This window comes from Hypanus sabinus, chromosome 5, assembly GCF_030144855.1.
Source record: "Hypanus sabinus isolate sHypSab1 chromosome 5, sHypSab1.hap1, whole genome shotgun sequence".
Classification (NCBI taxonomy): domain Eukaryota; kingdom Metazoa; phylum Chordata; class Chondrichthyes; order Myliobatiformes; family Dasyatidae; genus Hypanus; species Hypanus sabinus.
This window is the reverse complement of record NC_082710.1, coordinates 147,231,046-147,249,534: the sequence shown is the minus strand read 5'-3', so window position 1 is coordinate 147,249,534 and position 18,489 is coordinate 147,231,046. Positions and strand designations below refer to the sequence as shown.

Sequence of the window (18,489 nt, the reverse complement as noted above, 5' to 3'; positions counted from 1 at the left end):
TGCAAACCTTGGTACACTTCAAGAATGCCCATTTCTTTGTCTTATGTTTTGAAGAATTTCACCAACTGCTGAAAAGTAAGAACTATTTTTTGCGGTCATCAACATTAGATATTTTTGTTCAGAGTGCAGAATTATGTCATGTGTCTTACAGCAACTTACGAACACTGGTGTCATTGCTCCCATCAACTAGCAAGTTGATTCTTACTGCATTTCTTGAAAGACCATGGTGCCCAAAAAGTAATTCAATTCATTTTAGACGGGCTTTTTTTGATGTAATATTCTATCCTTTGCCTGTCCTCATCTTAAAACTTTGGTTCCACAAGAAAATGCCCTCAGGAAATCTGACTCATCTTCATTGCTGATGATAATGTTAAAAGAGTCATTTTATCTGGAGTATGCTATTGACTATCAACACTGCTGTTTTAGATGAAGTAGGTGGTGAAACTAATTTGTAAGATTGAGATTATACCTTCCAGTGTTAGCCTGTGGTGGGTGTATATGAATTTTATATCCACTGTGTCGTGCAGGCTCTGTGAGGTACTCGGTGACCATGGCATTACCATTTGCTGATGTCACCTGTGCATCAGCTGACATTTTCTCCAGCCTCTTCCAAGTACTACTCTTTCATCTGTGTAGATGGAAATAGACCTTCCATTGCTTATCAACATGTTCAGTCTAGTTCACTGAGAGATCCTTCGCTAGACACTTTGCTTCATTTGTGGGTTACAAGTGATCTAAGAATGTTTACCCAGTTACGGATAATTACATCAAAACTTCTTTTTGGGCAGTTCAATCGTCTTTTATTTTTCCTTGGGATGGAAACAATGCTCATTATTTGAAAGTCCACCCAATAGACCCCCCCCCCTCCCCATTAGTCATTGAATTTGGTTTGTGTTGAAGGGGCTGAAGAAGAGATTAGATTTAGACCAGAAGACATGGAAGCAGATTTCGGCCATCCATAGAATCTGCTCCGCCATTCCATCATGGCTGATTTATTATCCTTCTCAACCCTATTCGCCTTTTCCCCATAACCTTTGACACTTTTACTAATCAAGAACCTATCAGTCTCCACTTTATACCCAATGACTTGGTCTCCACAGTCATCTATGGTAATGAATTCCACAGATTCACCACCCTCTATTAAAATAAATGGCTCATTATCCCCTGTTAGCATATTTCTGGCTTGTGTACAGATGTGGATGTCAATTCTTCTGCACAAACACAAGAGGAATGGATGGATTCTGTCATCTCCTGTCATTTAGCTCTTGATGAATTAAATGTCTGATGCTTTATTATTGGATCCAGATTGTTTTCTTTCATGGTGTGTGTGTGTGTGTGTGTGTGTCTGTATGTAAATATCTGATCCACAAACATTGCTACTTCTTGACACTTGCTATTGTACTTGTGCAGGCATTTATCAGTAAATTGCATTGTCAGTATTGCCAATCAATTCTGCCATATCAAATATTTTGTCACCTGTAACTTTGACCACCTAAGTGTGAGTTTGTAAAATTGCTCAATGGTTGCCAAATCTGTAAATGGAAGTTAAATAAACAATTGGACCATCTCTGTCTGCCCATTGATTACTTTATTGAGGGGCTCTGCCTAGTTCACTGAAGAGGCCTGGCCTTGATTAACTATAATTTCATTGATTTCCACCTTTTCCTCAGGAAAGCTAAATGAGCAATAATCTAATTAGAAGTTGTAACCTCAGCCACTTTAAATATTTTTAATAAAATCATTAGTGTGTTTGCCTTAAGGATATGCTTTTCTGTTTATTTCTCTGAAGTGTACAGTTTAGTCAGGAACTGAAAGCTCACTGCAGACTTTGTTGTAACTTGTTCTATGACAAATTTCTGATTGCAGATTTAACCTTCATAAGTTGCTATTTTACACCCTGTTAAAAACTTGAGTACGTATGCACATTTCATTTTTTAAATGCACCCTGAAACACTGGCAACAAGTTTTATCTGCTCTCATGAAATTCTGGCTTTTAATCCTCTGTCTCAGTTAAGTGATCCTTGATTTTTTTTAAATCTGCAGGACCATAAACAAGTTTGGGAAGTTGTGTCTTAAGAATTCAATAATCCAAAAGTATCTATGTTTTTTCCTTCATAACAATCTAGTCCACGCACTTGGGTAGAAATTCACATTAAAATACTTCTGACATGAAGGAATGTCTTGGAGGAAGAAAGGATGTGGTGAGTAGGTGAAGTTGGGTGTTTCCAGCGTGTATGTGGGTTGGCGGGTCATGGCAAGTGATGAATTTGAAAGATATATTAAAAATGGAGAAATTGGAGGGGTGTGTGTAAAGTGGCTGGTAGTGGAAGTTGGTCTGTGCTTAGGCATGAGGCTCCATGGTGGTCATGTGTTGTGTTCTATTTATGAAATTGGGGTAGTGAGTAGGGTGTGGTGTGAGACAGCTAAACCAAACAAAAATTGATGAGGGGTTTAGATGTTGGCAATGTTAGATGAAACAAGATGAAACTTCACTGCAAGAGCAGAATGGGGTGGTGTGGGATGAGTTGGTTGAAAGGGTCCTAGTATGTGAGCTTGCAGTACTTAAATTAAGTGTTTGAAGTACAAGAGTACTTGCACATAGGAGGGTTGGGGAGTGCTACTGTCAGAAGCTTTTAGCTGGAGAAAAAACTACAAGGATTAGAATTAGAATTTTTTAGAATTTATTTAAATCTTGTATCCATCCCACAATGTGAGGGAGTAAAAATAGTTGCATTATGACCCCATTGCAATGTACAGACATGTGAATTTAAAAGAAGCCGTCCCGTAGTCTGTTGGTCCTGGCTTTAATGTTTCAGTAGCATTTGCCAGATGGAAGCAAATGAAACAGTTTATGTTTGAGGTGACTAGTGTCCCTAATGATCTTCCAGGCCTTCTTTCTGCACCTGCTACTATAAATGTCCTCAGTGGAAGGAAGTTCACATCCACAGATGCGCAGAGACTAGTTGAACTGGAAGCACACAAGGGAGGTGAGGACCCAGCTAATGCATTGGGCAATGAAGAAATAGTTGGCTGCTATGGAGATGAAGCTGTGAGGTGACAAGGGAAGGAAGAAATTTCAGTTTACTCTTGGGGGGAGCATATTTGAAAAAGATCCTGTTTAGTAAGTTGGGTAATATACAAATATTTCCTGGTTATTTTCTAAATCTAATGGCTAAGACACTGGGAGATTACATCAGTGACTAGATTCCCTCTGAAATCTCTAAAATAAAACAATAAGTGCTAGAAATACTCACCAGGTCAGACTGTATCTATGGAAAAAGGAACATGGTTAATGTTTCAGGTTGAAGAGCCTTTGACTAGAAGGAAACAAAAGAAGCTTGTGGAACTGCAGGTAGGGGTGATCATGGGGAACATCTGGTCTGTGAGTGATCTATTAGGAGCACATGGGGAATTGGGGAAATGGAGATGAGGTTTGCAGCACAGGATTGACCATTCTCTGTGAGTGATCTGTTAGGAGCACAAGGTTGTAGGGCACATGGGGAATTGGGGAAATGGAGATGAGGTTTGCAGCACAGGATTGACCATTAACTTCATGAATGATAAGCAAACTCAGGGCCATGTGACCTGCTCTCCCCCAATCATTCAATCATAAAATAAATTAGCTTTCTGAACTCAGACCTTTTAAGAGATCAAAGACTTTGGCACTCCATATTTGTAGTTTTTGAAGCCATTAGTACTATTGAATTGATCCCAGATCTAGTACACAGGCTGTAAAAGGTTAGCTTCAGATTGTAAGCTAGGAGCAAAGAAGCAGAGGATCAGTGGATGTATTTAATTTTGAAATGTTTTAAAATTTATCCATCTAAGAAATTTTAATTTGAATACTAAGTGTCACTGGCTAAATCTCCCATTTTGTAGAAACGAATGTGATACAGTTTTATGAATAGTCCTAATCAGTTTAGGATTATTCATAATGGAATAAGAGCCAGATATTTCACATCTGAGTGAATAAAAGTTTTGTCTAAAATCGTCTTTCTGAGAGATTGAATCTGCTAGTGATTTGAAATCTGCTTCAGACATCCATGCGTGATTATAATAATTTCCAATTAAGCAAACCTAATTTCAGAACCAAGTACCAATGCTGTAATGCTGTTATTGGTAGATTATTTTAATGTATTTATTTCTAATGCAGTCTTTCATATCGCCTTCAACAAATTGCCCAACTAATCTTTCCCATATGTCCAGATCTCTCCTGTGTTTGAAACATGATGCCAGGATGGAGTGTAATTGTTTCCCTGTTGCTTTGTGCAGTTTAAGGAATGCCAATGGGTTGACAGCAGCTCAACTTGCCCTGGCTCAGGGGTTCCGTGAGTGCTCCCAGTTCCTGTGCAATGTGCAGAACCATCAGCTGAATGGTTTCTACACCAATGGCATCGCCAGCGGTCTTTACCGGGATAATTTGATCACCGACGGACTAAATGGCTACACAGGAACCAACCGCAAGAGAAGCCATGAAGAATCTGAGCACAGTGGAATCAAGAAACCTAGAACTGAAGGTACACAACTTCATCCACTCATTTATGGTCTTATTTTTCATAAGGTTCATTGCACTTGTCATCTCAGTAATCACCTGAACAGGGAAAGGACAGATATTACATAGCCTTTGCAATTATGCACCATCGCCTGTAGCTCTGTCACTTAAATAGAAGGTTAGTTTAAACTCTTAAACTCACTCCAGCACAGTTCAAAGGGACTGCTGCAATGCTGGTGAGGTTAAATTGAATCTGTCCCCTCAGGTAAATGACAGTTATCTTGAGGTATGGCCCCAGGTGTCCTAGAAACAAATGTTTGTCACTCACTGAACACCACAGAAGTAGAATATCTGTGCAGTATTGTGGCACTTCTGGGGCCTGGCTCAATGCTGCAGTTTCTATGTTCTGACACGTTACCCTTCAAAAGTATTTCAGTGACATTTCATCTACTGTGTCAATTTAAGGCCATAAAATCAGAGGGTCTCCTGTCATAGGAGAAAGATATTCTGAAGTGCCCAGCTACTCTGGTGATTTAACATCTCCAAATAATCCCTTTCCCTGTTCCCTCAGTGCTGCAGAATTGTAATGTTATTATTTTCTTGCAATTCCCTTATGAATGCTCCTATTCCGTTTACACCTATCATATTTCAGAACAATGGGAAAGTAAAAACCAAGTCTGAATTAAGGAACACTTTAAGGATGCCTCAAATTATTCATGGTTGAAATTCTAAATTTATCATTTGACGGAGCTTGATCTTTCTTTCCTGGACTAAGTTGAGGTCTACCTTGGGCTGATTTTCCACTTCCCCCTATCCTGCTTTGTTTCTCATACCACTTATGTCCCTTTTATGCTGTAATGGATTGAAAACCGATCTCCGTGGAGGACTGTACGGTCTACATTTCCTCTGTATAGTTTCTTCCAGCTGGGGTTTGAATCATGGCCTGGAATCTTGGATTGATCTTGAAAACTAAGAAGTTGATCTATAAACCAGGTTTTGAACACTTCAATGCTGACATCGCAGACAACCAAAACCCTATTGTTTCACCTTTCCCACCTATCCACTCAGGCTCTACACAGTCCAAGTAATGGTCTGCACCCTGTCCAAAGTGTATAATGAGGTACCATACTCGACTGACTATGTCGCACAATGTAATCTACTTGGCAGTAACTATTCCTGTTTGGCTCCTTAAATAATTTTTAACTTTGTATTTGAGAAGCTTTAATATTTTTGCTAACTTGGACACTTCTGTCCCTCCACAATGAAGTAACGAAGATTCTGAATTGCCCTCTGCTCCATTCTCCCTCCCCTCTTTATACCTCTCCCCACTGTCCTTCAATCCTTTGTACTTCCCTCTCTACTCTTTGACTCACCCTACCTTTCCCACATCCCTCTGATCCTCACTCCCTGCCCATCATTCTGTGTGTACGCCTTCCCCACACTACCAATCTAGGTCACTTTCTTTATCTGCCAAATGTTTCAACTATTTAAAACATTTTAGTCAGTTCTGATTAAGTTTGATTCTTTTAATTTCAACATCTAAATCCAGAACACGTTTTGACACTGGGACAGTCTGACATTTCGCGGATGTTGGCGCAGCATCAAGTTCAGAGATCTGAAACCAACTGGCAAGTACTGACAGTAGTCAGCCTAAGAACTCAGCTTTCATCATTCAGAAGTTACCACAGCACCACTGAAATGACTGAGACATATTTTAAAATGTATTCAGCAAAGACATAATACACTATTAGTTTATATTTCTTAGTAATTCCAGCCATATATTGAGATTAATCACAGAATGAGCGTCTAGACATGGATCCCTCACAGGGAGTGACTGGCAGTGGAGTGAAGGGTGTACAGGGGGTGACTGAGGAGAGGAATGTACAGGCTAACTGCAGAGAAGGAATTATGGGTGGTCACAGTAAGGGGAAAGGAGGGAAATATGGAGATGACCGTGAGGAGGGGATAGGGTATATTCGAGGCAACTGGAGAGAAGGGAATATGGTTGGTGACTGTCAGGGCAGGGGTATGTCACAGTGGGACTGTACCTTTGGGACAGGTGTACTGCACTGGGAATGACAGTATGGAAAGAGACACTCCAGTCAGAATGACTCAGACTGCAGCACAGACATATGAGTGGAGTCTTCTGATAGGTGTGAATTGCGTCGGTGGTGTTACAGAACAAGTTACAGCACTTGCAAGAGTTCCACTTTGCAGGCTGGTCTCCTCTTCAGAGCATGTATGCTCATGGCAGATTCCTCCTTCTCGCAGCTTTAGGAATTGATGGCTTCAGGAGCGCAGCAGACTATACCGCCGATGACGACCTGCACGACATTTGCCCGGAATTCCAGCCTCGTGCCATTTCAGGTGGGGCTGGCGAACTCCCAGCTGAGATCAGAGAGGACCTCACAGCTCAGGAGGGTGTATCTTTTAGGGACCAAGATGTTGAAGTCTTCACGATCTCTCCAATGCAGACCCCATGCCGCTGTCTAAATAAATATGCATATGACTTTTGACATGTAGCAGCTACAAAGGCTGTGTTTCCTTCGCTGTGATTCATGACCTGGGCTGCTGCCTTCCAGTGAGTCATTATCACCACTGCTCAGTGTTTTCAAACAAAAGCTTTTACATCCTGGAGCAGCTAGGGGATGGAAAGTTGCCCAGTTATCAGCTCAAGGATGACTGAGTGCTCTGTAAATACAACTTCTACCTGCATGGTATACATGTACAAAATATATTACAGTGGGGATCTGTCTTATTTTCTTTTAGTCCGTTATGATGTGGTGTTTGCTATGATTGGAGGTACTGAAAAATCCCTTTGAAGTAAGGGAGTACCAGTGAAAGTTTGCCCCTCAAACATTAATTCTAAAAACAACTGACTGGGCTGTATCTCATTCCTTTATAGGATCTTGCTGTGCAATCTTGTCCACTCTGTTTCTTGCATTAAAGTAGTGACCCCACTTGATGAATAACTTCACTGGCAGTGAATTACTCAGCAGTGTTCTGAGGTTACAAAGGGTGCTTATAGATATTGGACTCTTTTTCTTCTGATAACTCTGGTGCTTTGAGATAATGTGTCAAACATGTTTCCACAATTTTTTAAATAAATAGCATTGATACTTCAGAGTCGTATTTTTGTCTTTGTTGCTCATTTTACTCTCATCCCTTCACTAAGGCACTATGATTCCTGGCGTGATGGGTAGTCCTACGGTAAAAGCTTCTGACCCTGACTAGCCAATGTCAGCCAGATGTTCAAATGATGATGCGTTCAGAGCTTTGTTCTGTTGGCTTTTCCCTTGGGTAACAATCGTACCTCCCCCTTGACTCTGGACCAGGTTGGTCCATACAATGAAAAATGACCCAATACCAAACTCTCACCGCAGTTTGTGAAGCCCTTCTGCTGCTGCAGAAGCTGATGTGTGATGTATGAGAGTGTAGTTTGTGCATCTACTTACAGTGCAGGGTAGGTTATATTTGTGCATTTTACAAGTTTGCATTGTCCAGTCTCCTCATTCAGGTTAGATTTCATTGTTTTGAAATGGAATTTGCACATTTTGAATGAATTGTTTTGACAAAAAAAAATCATAGATGCTGAAAGTCTGACAAAAAGGTCAAAGATGCTAAAATCACTGTGGGTTGGGCAGCCCCTTTGGACTTCTCAGTCTTTCTCACCTTCTCCACTCTTTTTCCATCCCCCCATCTTTCATAAATGCCCTCCTCTTACCCAACATGTAGCCCACCCCCCTTTGCCTCACCTGCTACTGTTGTGGCACAGTTCTTCCCCAGACAAGTAACTATACCAAATCTAAAGATGCAGAGCAGCTTTATAAGAATGACACAATTATCATACTCATTAGTGACCATTGTGTGAACCTCTCAATTACAGTTTCCAGAATCTTCTTGGAAAAGTGTAATTGGACTTGTGCTTCGCTGAAATTGCAGCAAATTTAAACATTACAATCCCACACCGGTAAGAAAATCATCAGTGTGGGAACTTCACACTGATTTAATACTCCAGGTTTCCGACTGCAGGAAAGAAGAGAGAATGACAGTGATTCAAATGCACAGAATGCAGTCTTACTAGTTGCCTCTAATTCAGAAGGAGATTTATACATCCAGACAGAAGGGCTGGTGCACAGTGGAGAATTTCATGTGCGAACTCAGGTACTAGCAATGTAAGCTATGGAGAGTTTGTTTTCCAAACATATTTTAAAAAAAGACTGCGATGTGAGAATAGAAATAGTGAGAAGAGGCTCAGAGTTTGTGACTAGGTGAATGTTTATCCAGAGTTAGGAACGCACAATTCACTGCACTGTGATTGGTCCTAGGTTATTCGTAACACTTAAAGTGGTGAAAGGAGTTAGAGAGAGAATGTTAAGAAGTGTGGAAAAATAATGGGGAAACAGCAAAAGAGTAATAGCCCTAAGTTATTGCTAAACTTCTACATCAGCTGTGTTAAAGCAGGTTAAATAGGCAGGATACTAGCTGCCAAGAGAGTTATTGAATCAAACACATGGCTGGGCATACAGCGTTCATTAGAACACAATGATAAAATCACTGAGGACATTATCAGTTTCGGAGTGAAAGCCCTGCAGGCAACTGCTGAAAGTAGGCATCAATCTATCACTATGATCAATTCATCGGACCTGGCCATCATCAAGGCACAGAAACCACACTTAGAAACCTTGAAATCACAACTGCTTGTGAGACATTGGCCAGGGATCGGGTTCCAAACCTTGTTTGTCCAGAAAGCTGGGTTTCCTGTGATTAAATCAGAGTGCAAATCAGATTTATTATCACTAACTTAGATGATGTGAAATTTGTTGTTTTGTGACAGCAGTATAGTGCAAGACATAAAATCACAATAAATAAATAAGTCGTGCGAAGAAAAGGAATAATGAGATAGTGTTCATGGCTACTGTTCAGTAATCCAATGTTGAAGAGACAAAGCTGTTTTTGAATCATTGAGTGTAGGTCTTCAGGCTCCTGTATCTCCTCCTTGATGGTAGTAATGAAAAGAGGGTATGTTGAGAATGGTTAGAATCCTTAACAATTGATGCAACCTTTCTGAAGCACTGCCTCTTGAAAATGTCTTCAATGGTCAGGAGGGTTGTGCCCGTGATGGAGTTGGCTGAGTCTACAACCCTCTGCAGCTTCTTTCAATCCTGTACATTGGAGCCTTCATACCAGGTGGTTGTACAACTAGTTGGAATGTCGTACAGTCAAAACTACAATCAGGACTACACTCAACAGTATTTTCACATCGTCCTGAATATCAGTGTTCTCAAAGTGAACAGGAGAAAGTTCCTTAATGTAAAATTTAAAATAGGCTTTGGTTATGATGTTGCTTAATTACATGATGCAGATGATAAGACTTAACAGGTATTAACGATGAACTGGACATGTTGATATTAGATAACGCTGAGTACATGGAATAGTTTTAGCCTTGTTTTGGAACATCTTAGATGATTTCACTCAATGTCCTTGTCTGAAGTATCAAAAATTCATGTGACGGTGTTTCAGTCCTACAATTTACTGGGATGTGACATAATGTTAATTTTTCCACTTACAATATTGCTATGCAAATATATAATGAATTTGGGTTATTTGGGACACATCGGGACCAGTACATTTTGGCCCAATTAAGTGGCTGCTCCAATTAGCTGAAGTTTCATGAAAATTATTAAAAAGGTCTAGAAAAGACAAACTACCATTTAACTGAGTAACAAATGATGTATTTAAATGAAATACAGAACAAATTAAAACATGACCAATACCATTACTGTATTATAACACTGTATTAGTTCCTAATAGTTGGAAGAATTCATCCAGTGTACACTGCAGCTTTCCTTTGGTTGACTGTAAATGAACAAAATCAGCATAGGCACTGAGTGCAGAAATGCCTTCCTATAATGCTTTCAACAATTGTATCCTTGAAATCTTGATTTCTATTGTAGCATTAAGATGATTGTCCATACTTTCAAATTCTTCATTGTTCTTTGTTGAAGTAGTGAAATCATTTCATTTTCACTCCCAGCTGTACTTGCATCTCCAAGCATTAAAGCTTGAAATCACAGTGAACAATACACTTCTGAATTAACCATATAACTATTACAGCACGGAAACAGGTCATCTCGGCCCTTCTAGTCCGTGCCGACGCTTACTCCCACCTAGTCCCACCGACCTGCACTCAGCCCATAACCCTCCATTCCTTTCCTGTCCATATACCTATCCAATTTTACTTTAAATGACAATATTGAACCTGCCTCTACAACTTCTACTGGAAGCTCATTCCACACAGCTACCACTCTCTGAGTAAAGAAATTCCCCCTCATGTTACCCTTAAACTTTTGCCCCCTAACTCTCAAATCATTTCCTCTTGTTTGAATCTCCCCTACTCTCAATGGAAAAAGCCTATCCACGTCAACTCAATCGATTCCCCTCATTACTTTAAATACCTCTATCGTCCCCCCTCATCCTTCTACGCTCCAAAGAATGAAGACCTAACTTGTTCAACCTTTCCCTGCAACTTAGGTGCTGAAACCCAGGTAACATTCTAGTAAACCTTCTCTGTACTCTCTCTATTTTGCTGACATCTTTCCTATAATTCGGTGACCAGAACTGTACACAGTACTCCAAATTCGGCCTTACCAATGCCTTGTACAATTTTAACATTACATCCCAACTCCTATACTCAATGCTCTGATTTATAAAGGCCAACATACTAAAAGATTTCTTCACCACCCTGTCCACATAAGATTCCACCTTCAGGGAACTATGCACCTTTATTCCCAGATCACTCTGTTCTACTGCATTCTTCAATGCCCTACCATTTACCATGTATGTCCTATTTAGATTATTCCGAACAGAATGTAGCACCTCACACTTATCAGCATTAAACTCCATCTGCCATCATTCAGCCCACTCTTCTAACTGGCCTAAATCTCTCTGCAAGCTTTGAAAACCTACTTCATTATCCACAACGCCACCTATCTTAGTATCATCTGCATACTTACTAATCCAATTTACCACCTCATCATCCAGATCATTAATGTATCTGACAAACAACACTGGACCCAATACTGATCCCTGAGGCACACCACTAGTCACCGGCCTCCAACCTGACAAACAGTTATCCACCACTACTCTCCGGCATCTCCCATCTAGCCATTGTTGAATCCATTTTACTACTTCAATATTAATACCTAACGATTGAACCTTCCTAACTAACCTTCCATGCGGAACCTTGTCAAAGGCCTTACTGAAGTCCATATAGACAACATCCACTGCTTTACCTTCATCAACTTTCGTCATAACCTTTTCAAAAAATTCAATAAGATTTGTCAAACATGACCTTCCACGCACAAATCCATGCTAACTATTCCTAATCAGACCCTGTCTATCCAGATAATTATATATGCCATCTCTAAGAATACTTTCCATTAATTTACCCACCACTGACATCAAACTGACAGGCCTATAATTGCTAGGTTTACTCTTAGAACCCTTTTTAAACAATGGAACCACATGAGCAATACGGCAATCTTCCGGCACCATCCCCGTTTCTAATGACATTTGAAATATTTCTGTCAGAGCCCCTGCACTAACTTCCCTCAAGGTTCTAGGGAATATCCTGTCAGGAACCAGAGATTTATCCAGTTTTATATTCCTTAAAAGTGCCAGTACTTCCTCCTCTTTAATAGTTATAGTTTCCATAACTTCCCCACTTGTTTCCCTTACCTTACACAATTCAATATCCTTCTCCTTAGTGAATACCGAAGAAAAGAAATTGTTCAAAATCTCCCCCATCTCTTTCGGCTCCACACATAGCTGTCCACACTGATTCTCTAAGGGACCAATTTTATCCCTCACTATCCTTTTGCTATTAATATAACTGTAGAAACCCTTCGGATTTATTTTCACCTTACTTGCCAAAGCAACCTTGTATCTTTTCTAATTTCTTTCTTAAGATTCTTTTTACATTCTTTATATTCCTCGAGCACCTCATTTACTCCATGCTGCCTATATTTATTGTAGATCTCCCTCTTTTTCCGAACCAAGTTTCCAATATCCCTTGAAAACCATGGCTCTCTCAAACTTTTAACCTTTCCTTTCAACCTAACAGGAACATAAAAATTCTGTACCCTCAAAATTTCACCTTTAAATGACCTTCATTTCTCTATTACATCCTTCCCATAAAACAAATTGTCCCAATCCACTCCTTCTAAATCCTTTCACATCTCCTCAAAGTTAGTCTTTCTCCAATCAAAAATCTCAAATTGTCTTTCTCTTTATTTCTGTACTGTGTACATTCCTATGAAGAATTTGTATTGACAATCATCCTGAATTTTACAATGAAGATTTGGAGGATACAGTCATTGAAAGCACTATTTGAAAGCAGTCCAATATCTGCACTAGGTGTCTGCACTGATTTTGTTTACTTAGTCAATCAAAAGAACATGTCAGCGTACACTGAATTCATCTGTTGATAACTATTAGGAATTAACACTTTTAAAGTACTGTGTTGGTAGTTTTCTAATTTGTTACTTAAACCATAATTTGTCTTTTTTTAATATCTTTCTAACTATTTCCGTGAAACTTCAGATTATTGGGAAAGCTGCTTAGTTGGGCCAAAATATACTTGTTCCTATGTGATCCAATTAACCAGAATCCACTGTATATGTACAAAAATATAATTCACTTCTACTGAAAGTTGAATGAATCAGGATAGACATTCAGTTTTTTCCACAGAAGGAATTTCCTTGAGGATTCTCTCTCCCTCTCTTTATCCCTCATTGGTCTGCTCCTCTTCTACAGCAAGCTGAGGTTCCTTCTTCCTGGACATCACAACCACCACTACTTTTGGTCAGTGGGGTAAAGGAGTGAGTCAGAATATCACCCTTCCCAGAAGAGACCTGCTCCTGGTTACCCAAGCCCAGTGCTGAATGGTGGGTTGTGATTTAGGACTAGTCTTTATACAGGATGGTGCTTTTGTTTTCAAATAAAGCTTGGGATAGAATGTAGTCAGGCAGAGAAAACTTGGAAAATACTCTTCATTAAATTTATTGAATTTCCTCATAAGACATTCAGCCTTAAAAATTAGGCCATTTAACCCATCAAATCTGCTTCACCATTCAGTCATGGCTGATTTATTATCCCTCTCAACCCCATTCTGCTGCCTACTCCTTGAAACCTTTGACACCCTTACTAATCAAGAACCTATCAACCTCTGCTTTAAATATACCTAATGACTTGGCCTCCTCAGCCACCCATGGTAATGAATGACACAGATACACTGCCTCTGGCTAAAAAAATAAATTCCTCCTCATCTATTCTAAAGGGACATCCCTCTATTCTGAGGCTGTGCCCTCTGGTCCTATATTCCCCCATTATTGGAAACCTGCTCTCCACATCTACTTTGTCCAAGCCTTTCAATATTGAATAAGCTTCAAGGGGAAACACATTCTTCTAAACATCAAATATTCTTCATACATTAACTCAGGATAATTTTCATGGACCTCTCCAATGCCAGTTATTCTCTTGCTCCTTATTAAGTGTGAATTTGCTTTGGTTTTTCTCTGCTAGTATTTTTTCATGCCCTCTGTGAGCTTAATGAATTTCCTTTCACCCCTCCACACTGCATTTTCTGCACAGGCTCATTATTTTTTTTGGCCTTGTCTTTTCCTTTATGCACCTCATCATTCAGGGTATCTGAATTTGGCAGAGCCACTCTTTTTACACGCTCTGGGCCTGTTGTCCGCATGGGATTTGGTGAAAAGTAATTTGTTGCTGCAAAAACAAGAATACTGAGATGGTAATGACTTGTGAAATAGTGAAAAGAGATGAGAGAAGCAGAAGGTGTCAGTGGAGAGCAGGAGTGGATTAACACATCACCAAAAGAACAGAGATGACAGTGATTCGGTGTTTGTATGCTCATTAATGTCATGCAAGGGATCACCATAACCCTATGATCTGTGGTTCCAAGAAAAGAATATTTATTCAGCTTGACCTACGATCGGTAGCCAATTTGTTAGCTACCTCCTGTACCTAATAATGTGGTCTGCTGCTGTAGACCATCCACTTCAAGATTCAATGGGTTGTGCATTCAGGGTTGCTCTTCTACACACCACTCTTGTAACATGTGGTTATTTGAGTTATTGTTGCCTCCCTGTCGGCTTGAACTAGTCTAGCCATTCTCCCCTGAGCTCTCTCATAATAATCCCAGAAGATCAGCAGTTTCTCAGATACTTATATCATCTGATCAGATCATCAAAGTCACTTAGGTCACATTCTGAACAACATCTGAACCTCTTGACCATGTCTGCAGGCTTCCGTGCATTAAGTTGCTGCCACATGATTGGCTGATTAGATATTTGCATTAACTAATTAAGTGGCTTTCAAGTGTATGTGTAACTAATTCAGCTTTTCAAATCACGTTGTACTTACTATATTGCAATATTGAAGAAATCTCATCACCAAACAAAAAGTTATAGTCCCTGACATCAACTAATCGGATTATTTTCACTGTGACCTTAATCTTCTGTGTACCATCCTCTTGGCCTTCTTCCCTGATCCAAACTGTTGCTAGGGGTGTCTGCTGACACGTGCCATCTCCTGGCGCTCACAAGCTGGCAGGATGTGGAATTCTCTGTGACCAGGATTGGAGTTAAAGCTGCCTCTACCTGTAACTGTCCTGTGGGGCTACAGTCAGGAGCTTAGTTAGAGCCAGCATTATGCGGCTGTGTCACACGGGAGCAGGCAGAAAGTAAGCAGTATTGTGACTAAAACTCTTGCTATCACATTCTTCAAAGTGAGATCATTAAAAACCTCTGCCTACTGGAGCCTGTCTGATCATCACCTTCAGTTCTGCTCATTCACTAAACTCCACCTCCTTGCTCTTAAATGTGAACTCTCTAATCTTCCCCCAACCCCTCCTGCCTCCTCCCTATCAGCCAGAGACTCTGCCCTAGCCAGTGCCCGGAATATGACTTCAGCCCTCCAGTAACATTCTCCACATCTCCCTCTTCTGTGGAACAAATGCTTCCTCCCCACTCCTGCTACATGTCTCTATGTCAGGCTGGATCAGCACCATGGTTTTTATTTTCAGATTGGCTTGTTTAACAGTTTAGGGTGTTGCTGGCACTTTGTTGAAGTGTGGAAAAGTGGGAGGAGGAGCTGTTGGAATTAGGCTGTATTTGATTGCTAGGGATGGATAGATGGAGAATTGCTGGTGTTGTGGTAGTGTGTCCCTGCAAACCAAAATACTGAATGCCCTGACAACACCCCCAAAACCCTAACTACATCCCACACAAACCCCTGATCACACACATCCAACATCCCCCAATATCCTTACCACAGCATGTCCCACCAAATACCGCCACTTTAACCATACGACACCCAGATCACACTCAAATTCACCCCATCCTACTCCCTATCCACCCAACAACTGTCCCCACACCCCAGGTCCATTGACTAGCTTAGCCACACCATCCTTGTGTGTGTTTGAGTGTATAAGTGCATGCCAGTGTGTGTGAAGTTTGTAGGTCAGGTATTGTTCCCAGAGGAGGAGAGGTCTAATTTGGAGCTGCCTGTTAGGGGCAGTGGTGGCTCTGACTGAGCCCAACCGCTTAAAGCTTGAGCATTACCACCGCAGTCTCATCCTGCTCGAGCTGCTCAGCCCAAGGGTAAAGACATGTTAGAAATGGTTGTTGACAGTAACATCTGCAATGTTCCCACCTCCCAGGTCTATGTCTCAGCAACAGTGCAGAAGGCTGCAGCTTCCTGGACGAGCCATTCACCAACCTGGCCTCTGCGAATGGCTACCTCCACACTTCCAGCTTCCCCCCAGATCCAGTCAACGGAGGGAATGGCGCCTCGCATGGAATGGCCTCTGAATTGAGCACCGGGTTCTGTAATGGTCCTGTCTCACTCCCCAGCAGTAAAAGTGGAGCGTTGGGTTCGGAGAGCTGCCAGCCGCTGTCAGAAATGTGTGGAGCCCTCCACCAGAATGGCAGTCCTAGCAGTTGTGTGGGTGTCCAGCCAGCATGGCCCTGCGGTCCCACCAATGGGCTCCACGGTGATCACGACCCACTCCAGTTTGGGTACTACCACGGCTTTGGAGACACAGCTGAGAGTATCCCTGACCTCAATAGTTACATGGAGCACTCTAACTCGGTGAAGGTGGAGCAGAGCTACAACAATGCAGTCTGCAGCGTCATCCACCTCTTCCACGGGTCATAGGAAGGTGGTGTATGGCTCTTGCTACTGTTTGTGAAGCTCCCCTCTCCCATCTTTTCTCTTACAGGAATAAGTATAAAGCTTGAAGTCACATTTTGACTTAAAATCATTAATGTCTTAATAACCTAGAACTCATCCTTATGAGGACAGGTGCTGGTTATAGTGTCCTCTGTTGATTGAGAATTGTTCCATGGCCAAGTTGTCAATGTTTGGTATACAGCTAAAGGAGGCAATCTTTTAAAACTTTACTAATGTCTCTTTTGTTCTACTTAAACATCAGAGGTGGAACCTGTAACTGGTGGTAGTCTTAAGTCTGTACATCCTTCCCACATGAATGAATCTTTGTGCTTCTAATTGGTGACTAAATTCTCTTTAAGTTTTGTTAATCTGGTTATAGTGATTGTTATGGTTGAAGGAACTGTCATATGGATGTATCAATCAGTAAACTATGATTGTGCGTTAACTCCCAAAGTCCAAGGATGATGGCGGAGACTGAACTCCATAAATCTGTGAAATGGCAGAATCCCTACCACACAAGATGTTTGTGTGCGTGGCTGTAACTGAACCACACAAGTAAATATTCATCCATTACATGCCATAAGACCTAGGAGCAAAAGTAGGCCATTTGGCCCATCAAGTCTGCTCCGCCATTCAATCAGGCTGATCCACTTCATCCAGTCATCCCCACCCCCCTGCTTTCACCCCATACCCTTTGATGCCTTGGCTAATCAAGAACCTATCTATCTCTGCCTTAAATACTCCCAATGACTTGGCCTCCACAGCTGCTCATATACTTATGAACAGGTGAGAGCATTGTCCTGACCTGTATCTCAGTCCCAATATTACCATTTTATATTTGAGTGCTGATTGGTACAACCTATGTTGATATGTGTGCTAAGGACTATGACTAGACATTTAATGTGATGGAAATTGTATTCGGTTAGAGCAGAGGTACCCAGCCCGGGGTCTACGGACCCCTTGGTTAGTCCTGAGATCCATGGCATGGGAACTCCTGAGTTACAGCAAATTTACACCATTGCTCTTCAACACTCTCAGTTGGATTCTGAGTTTAACCAGCTCTGTGCAAACTTTAGTGTGATGAGTAATGGTTATCTTTTTAACTTTTGAAATGTGTGTTTCTATCCATTTATAAACTTCAAATGTAATTGTTAATCTTACATCTAAAGACACTGTGTCTGCTCACAACAATTTAAGCCTATAACCACATGTTTCAAACCTTTGTCCTTACACCACTTTGCTCATTGCATGTTTCACACTTCCCTGCTGCTTTGGAAACATTTGTTTTTTTGTAAAATGTTTTGTTTACAAAGAATTGAATAAAGATTTTTCACAATATTGTTTAAAACAGATCTGCCAAGTTGTGTTTTGTTCCAGCAATTTGCATATGATTTTTCAACCATTCCAGAATCAATCAGAATCAGGTTTAATATCTTTGGCATATATCATGGAATTTTTTTAACATTGCGGCAACAGTACAATGCAGTACATGATAAATACAGAAAAAATAAATGAATTACATTTAAGTATATGTGTATATTAACTAATTAAATTTTAAAATAGTGCAAAAATGGACATTAAAAAAGTGAGGTAATGTTCATGGGTTCAATGCCCATTCAAAAATCAGTGGCAAAAGGTAAGCTGTTCCTGAATTGCTGAGTGTGCTTTTGGGCTTCTGTACTTCCTTCCTGATGGGAACAATGAAAAGAGGGCATGTCCTGGGTGAAGGGGGTCCTTTATAA

At 40.7% G+C, this 18,489-nt stretch overlaps 1 protein-coding gene across 4 annotated transcripts in view; it reads left to right on the top strand.

The window, feature by feature from the left end:
• The window catches only part of ankrd10a (ankyrin repeat domain 10a), a 54,766-nt gene extending 36,669 nt beyond the window's left edge, over window positions 1-18,097 (top strand). For 3 of the 4 annotated variants that reach the window (XM_059970581.1, XM_059970582.1, XM_059970583.1), the window contains 2 exons: window positions 4,273-4,517; window positions 16,236-18,097. In XM_059970581.1, the coding sequence (XP_059826564.1) occupies window positions 4,273-4,517; window positions 16,236-16,732 (742 nt within the window). In that variant the 3' untranslated portion in view covers window positions 16,733-18,097. Of the gene's footprint in view, window positions 1-4,272; window positions 4,518-6,763; window positions 7,617-16,235 lie in introns of those variants that run through there. The other variant, XM_059970585.1, reaches the window with a different exon arrangement.
• Window positions 18,098-18,489: the final 392 nt, after the last annotated feature.